We start from the raw sequence: 6,000 nt of genomic DNA, 5'->3' as shown, positions 1-6,000 counted from the left end.
GTGCGTGCATGTGTTTGTCCATGTGCAGGTGTTGTTATTTTATAGATACACTCATAGTAACTAGTTCAAAATACCTAGTAACTAATATAAAAATAAATAAAGGTTACAAATGTATCTTAATTTGACTGACTGGTTCCTTGGTCGGTTGATGTGTGTGTTGAATGATGTGTGTCTGCAGGTGGTGTGTGTGGAGCTGGGCAGTGGATCGGGCCGTCGGCTGGTCAGACGCGTGACCCTCAACCCCCTTGAGGACGTGGCGGTGTGTTGGTGGCCCCAGGACGACCCCAGCCAGGGCCTATGGCCCTCGGCCCTGGGACCCGCACACACAGACACACACAACCTGGTCATGCTGGGCTGCTCTTCTGCGGACACACTCAAGGTAGGCTCACTCACGCCCATGTGAACACAGAGAGAGAGAGATGGCGGAACGCATACACACGCTCGCTTGTTTGAGTTTTCTTTCGTTTTTTTTGTTTTTGTTTTAACAGCTAAATAAATTGAACATCCCAGTAATAAACCAAATCTAGAGGTGGTAGGCACAATGCTAGCCATACCGGACCCTCAAACCCAGTGAAGTACAGTGCAAACAACAACTGGCGCAAAGGATCATGGGATCTTCTGGTATTTCTGCCGGAGAAAAGTTTTCCTCACTTTATGCAAATCGTTGAGTCTGACATTTTCATTATACAGTCAACATTCAGCAAGCTTCACTTATGGGTTTTAGGCACCTTCATAGACAATGGCATGGGTTCCTCCTACATGACTGCTACTAGCGGAGGGCTTGCAACATCACCACCTGGGCTCAGCCCCATGCTGAGGACTGTCCAGAACATCCCACATGATCAGAACTGTGTTAACACCATTGCCACAATGCACAGCACACAGCGTATCATATAGCATGGCATCACAGCACCAAAACAGAAGAAAACACCCGCTGGGCCAGAGCCAAGACCCGAGCCAATGATTTGGCAAGGCAGGGAAATGAGGCATTTCCAACTGCACGGTTGAGACAATGACAAGGAGGAGTGTTGGTTTGTGTGTGTATGTGCGTGAGCTTGTTGGTGTGTGTCTATATGTCTGTGTTTGTAAATGTGTGTGAGTGTGTGTGTGTGTGTGTGTGTGTGTGTGTGTGTGTGTGTGTGTGTGTGTGTGTGTGTGTGTGTGTGTGTGTGTGTGTGTGTGTGTGTGTGTGTGTGTGTGTGTATAGTGGGAGGTTATGGATTTGAATACATCAAAGTGGATGATACACGTTACTCCCCCCCCCTTCTTCATTTAACCCCCGATGCTTAAAGAACATTAAAGACTCTGGCTATGACACCGCCCGCAACACATGTCCTCCAATGAAGAGTTCTGTTGACTTTATGCAATTTCTGACAGATGCGTAGTGTGAAATTAAGCAAGCAGTTTATGTAAGCACCGCAGCAGGGCTTCACGGGCGAGGCATGCGTCGCAAGGCGCCAGCCTCTTCAAACAATGCCGGCTCATACACACTCCATGTTGCTTTTGTTCAGCGCGCTATCTGCCAAGCTAAGCCAATTTTCTAGCGAGTCTCTCTGGATTAAAAAAAAAAAGCGTCTGATTTGGTTTCTCTATGTGGTCTCCATGTGCGACCCCCCCGCCCACCCCCCACCCCACCGTCCTCAGATATGATAAGCTGAACTAACAGGCAAGGTGGGGGTGGGTGGGGGGATGGCAAATATACGTACATGATTTCCATATTTTTTCCCCACGCAATGGGTAACATAGTATACTACTGTACTTTCCCCTTATTATATTGTAAGATCAAAGGAAAATAACGGACCCGATTTTATTCTTTGCCTTCTTGATTTTTTGTTGTTTTTGTCTGTTTTTGTCTTACAAATGCTCGACAGTTCTCAGAGAATTGTGTGTGTGTGTATGACTAAACTGCTGTTAGCCTACAGTTTCCAAGTGATAATCTCATCGCATATGTCTCTCATCAGTGTGCCATTGAAATCATCAATAAGGATTTCTCTTTTAAAACCATGCACCTAAATAAAATCCTTGGTTGTCACAAATAAATTGCCAAAATTACACAGTATGTTGTGTCAAAAGAGGGGGCACCACAGCAATGCTAAAATTGGTTTTACTTCCTTACCTATTCACCGGTTACCCCCTTCTATTCTATTGTAATAGCTAATGTTGCTAATTGCTATAATGTTGCATCCTTTATCACAGTATTCCCACTCCTGTCACCTACTTAGCCCCTCCCCCCAACACACACACACACACACACACACACACACACACACACACACACACACACACACACACACACACACACACACACACACACACACACACACACACACACACACCCTCCTCTTCCTCCTCCTCCTCTCCCTCCAGTCATCTGTCTCTCTCTGTGTCTACCTCGCTCTTTCCCTGCTCCACGGGCTGGAAAATTGGCTCCAAAGGGCCACTGCTGTGAACAAGGGCTAGCCCCACACTAGGCACCCCCATACGTGAGATTTATCTTTCACTACATGCAGGGGAAAGAGTAGAGAGATAAAAAAGGGAAAAAGGAAAAGGTTCCCTGACTCCTTACTGTCTCTTACTCTCTTTTTTTTCAGTTATATTTTCATTTATCTCCCCGACCCTCTGTCCCTCGATCTGCCTCAATCATGTAACACACGTGACATTCAGTATGAAAGCGTCCCTACCCGATGTCTTAGAACATACACACACAATGTCATTGAATGTTGATGCCTCTGTGATTGCAGACAAATAAACAAAAATAAATCATTCACAGTAGGTCGCTTTGCATAAAAGGATCTGCAAATGACTAAAGGGAGCTACAACTCAATATAACACAATACAAGGCCTGTGCTATTGGGTTATGCTCTACTCTGTCTGTGTGAGCTAAAAGCACAGGGCTGTGTTGGGCTTAGGACTGACGCTAAACAATGTTTTGAAATCCATGTCCCAAATAGACTTGAGTCCTAGCCAGCCGAAAACATAGCCCTGCTATACTTAAAAAAAAAAAGCACGGAGCAAAGCTCCCTGTGCTTTGCTCCGTTAAAATAATATGATTCTTTGTATTTTTCTGGTACTGCTACGAGGCCTCCTGCATAGTACATCTACTGATTGGTAAGTTGTACATCCCTGTGCCAAACCCTCAGACATTGATGTTTAAATAGGCATTTTTGGGGGTAAATTGTAGGGATACCTGGAATCTGACAGTGCTTAACATGATTTCTATCAAAATAATAATAAACCTGCCAGTTAACTGAAACGCACTGTGTGGGTTTGAGATATTTATATGATGTTCATTAAGGATTAAAAAATAAAACCAGCAATGCATTAAACTGTACCCCTCAAATGCTACCCAAACCAAACAACCCAAACAAAACCCCTTTGCTACGAATGAACCACTTATGTTCTCGATTTCACACACACACACACACACACACACACACACACACACACACACACACACACACACACACACACACACACACACACACACACACACACACACACACACACACACACACACACACACACACACACACACACTTTTAGCAGCCACCCCCTGGGGAGCAGCAGGAGCTGTCTCTAGGGGATTATGTGAATAAAGAATCTTTCAGGAGGCCAGTCATCTGTTTTCCTTCTGCCGTCGTCTATGGGCAGCACCTTCCGTCTCTTCTCCCTTCCTCTAAGTCCCTTTTTGGCAAAGCCTGGGCAGGGTGGCTTTGCAGAAGGCAGTCAGAAGACAGGCAGTCAGCCTATCTTGTTTTCTGTCTACACAGCAAAAAAGCCATAAAAAAACAGGCTCATTTCGCCAAAGCTGCCACATTCGCGGCAAATAATCTCTGATACAGACTCTGGTGAGGTGAACTCCCAGCTGTGGATCCGTTCAGTGTAGGTTGTTGTGTGGTGACATCCACCTACAGTGCTTGTTACCTTGGGGGTGTTAGACACACACACACACACACACACACACACACACACACACACACACACACACACACACACACACACACACACACACACACACACACACACACACACACACACACACACACACACACACACACACACGCACGCCATACCATACCACCCCTGTGAAAAAACTAGCTAGCCTAGATAGCTGGCTCATTATCCTCCCTCCGTATTGTTGAAGAGAATATTACCAAACAATCAGGAGTTCCCAGGATTTTCCTGTTTAAATTATTAGGTATAAATCTGCACCGTTTCTCTGAACGTATTCTCATTGTCAGAGATTAGGGAAAATTAGCTGATGAGATGCCTCTCGATGCTAAATTAGTGTGAAATTGGTGCACTGCAGCCGATTTCAGAGATTATATAGTTGATACAAACTTTTATATATCGTGTACTAGAGGCTACATTTAGCTAACAAATAGGTCGTTCAGTGAAATCCTATCTCAATTAGGCTGTATTCATAGTTTGTCTAGTTTGAATTCACAGTTTCAAGACTATACGGTCTTGAAACTGGTTCTAGGAATGTGTCCATCAGAAATCATTATAATAATAATTATAAATATTTTTTTTTGTTTAACACCCAAAGTGATTTAATGTGAACCATCGTCACCACTTTCTCCTAATAAAGGGAAGAACTGCTTTGTTCACATCTTGTGGAACACGGTTTTGCCACATTAAAGTTGCATTGTCTAACATTTTCAACAACCACGTAGCTTAGAACAACCTGGACATATCTGTAGCCCTTGTGACCGATAGGGGTTTAAATAATGTAATCAATAAAATTCTATCCTATAACTGATATATTCTAAGAAAATAGAATCCTGGCCAGTCTGTACCTCGGTCTTTGTTTACAAGATTCTTACTATCAACACTCGGAAGCCCCCAAAACGTACGCAACCCTCACAGCTGATCTACACTAGTTCATGTAACACAGATGCACAGCCAGTGAGAGTGGAAAGACACTGTGATCTCCCTTCATCTAACTGGGAGGGGCTCAATATCATACATTGCGACTTTAACTCAGATTCCAAGAAAAATCACTTCTTGCTCGTATCTAATTTAAGGTAGCGATTGTACGATTTTCCGGTCAACATAATACGCTTTAGATTTGGAGCCAACTCTAGCTTTATTGAACTGCCCATGCGTACATGTGGCATTACGGGTAATGCATTGGGACAGAACAGGCCGTAGCCATGGGAGTAAATCAAACTCAATACAATACATCTCCCTTCTTATCAAAGAAAAATGTACCTATAGGAACAACTCAGAAACATTGTTAGAAGCTTAAATGGTCTGACTTCATTTCAAATTAACGTTGACTTGCATTTGCAGTTCAGTGACTTAAGTAAACACATTTTAAAAAACACGTAATACTTACTTTTGATTACACTAATTTGAAAATTGATACTTTTAACTTTAACTTTTGATCATACTAACTTGAAAGTTAATACTTTTAACTTAAACGTTTCGAGGCACATCTTTGGTCTGAACTGGGCTTAAGGGCGGAGCTTAGCGACAGGTCAGTCCCATCAATTCGCAAGTGTGTGAGACTTTAGACTGGCTGTCATTCATATTACACCTGACATTCCAGCCCTGGCTGTGGGTATGCAAGCCCAAGGTTGACATTAATGAATGTAGGCCTATTAATACCATGCATTGAAAGCTACGAAAATAACTAAGAACTTAGAACTTGGAACTTAGTGCAGGCATGGACAATGGAGAGTGTCTCTTTCTCAATTTCTGCATCAGTTAGTGAAATTCTGCGTCAGTTAGTGACCATGAGTAGAAAGCGATGGGCTGATCTTCTTGCAGCAGGACCGCTCCTAGTCCGCTGCTGCTGGCATCACAGAATGTCACAACAAGCTTTGCAGGATCAAAATACTTTAGCACTGGGGGATGTGTGCACAGCTCTTTTAGTTTGTCAAACGCTGTTGCTCAGCTGGCTGCCATGCAAACTCCACATCTCTCTTTAGAAGCTGGCGCAGTGGCGCATCCACTTCACAGAGGTTAGGAATGGACTTCGACAGGTAAGTAACA

At 43.7% G+C, this 6,000-nt stretch overlaps 1 protein-coding gene across 3 annotated transcripts in view; it reads left to right on the top strand.

The window, feature by feature from the left end:
* Window positions 1–6,000, top strand: part of wdpcp (WD repeat containing planar cell polarity effector) — a 57,030-nt gene that overhangs the window by 21,377 nt on the left and 29,653 nt on the right. For all 3 annotated transcript variants that reach the window (XM_056609090.1, XM_056609092.1, XM_056609091.1), the window contains one exon: window positions 179–379. In XM_056609090.1, the coding sequence (XP_056465065.1) occupies window positions 179–379 (201 nt within the window). The remainder of the gene's footprint in view (window positions 1–178; window positions 380–6,000) is intronic.

The sequence above is a fragment of the Gadus chalcogrammus genome, chromosome 15 (assembly GCF_026213295.1).
Source record: "Gadus chalcogrammus isolate NIFS_2021 chromosome 15, NIFS_Gcha_1.0, whole genome shotgun sequence".
Classification (NCBI taxonomy): domain Eukaryota; kingdom Metazoa; phylum Chordata; class Actinopteri; order Gadiformes; family Gadidae; genus Gadus; species Gadus chalcogrammus.
Note: the sequence above shows the minus strand (reverse complement) of the source record. Positions and strands in the feature narration are given on the sequence as shown.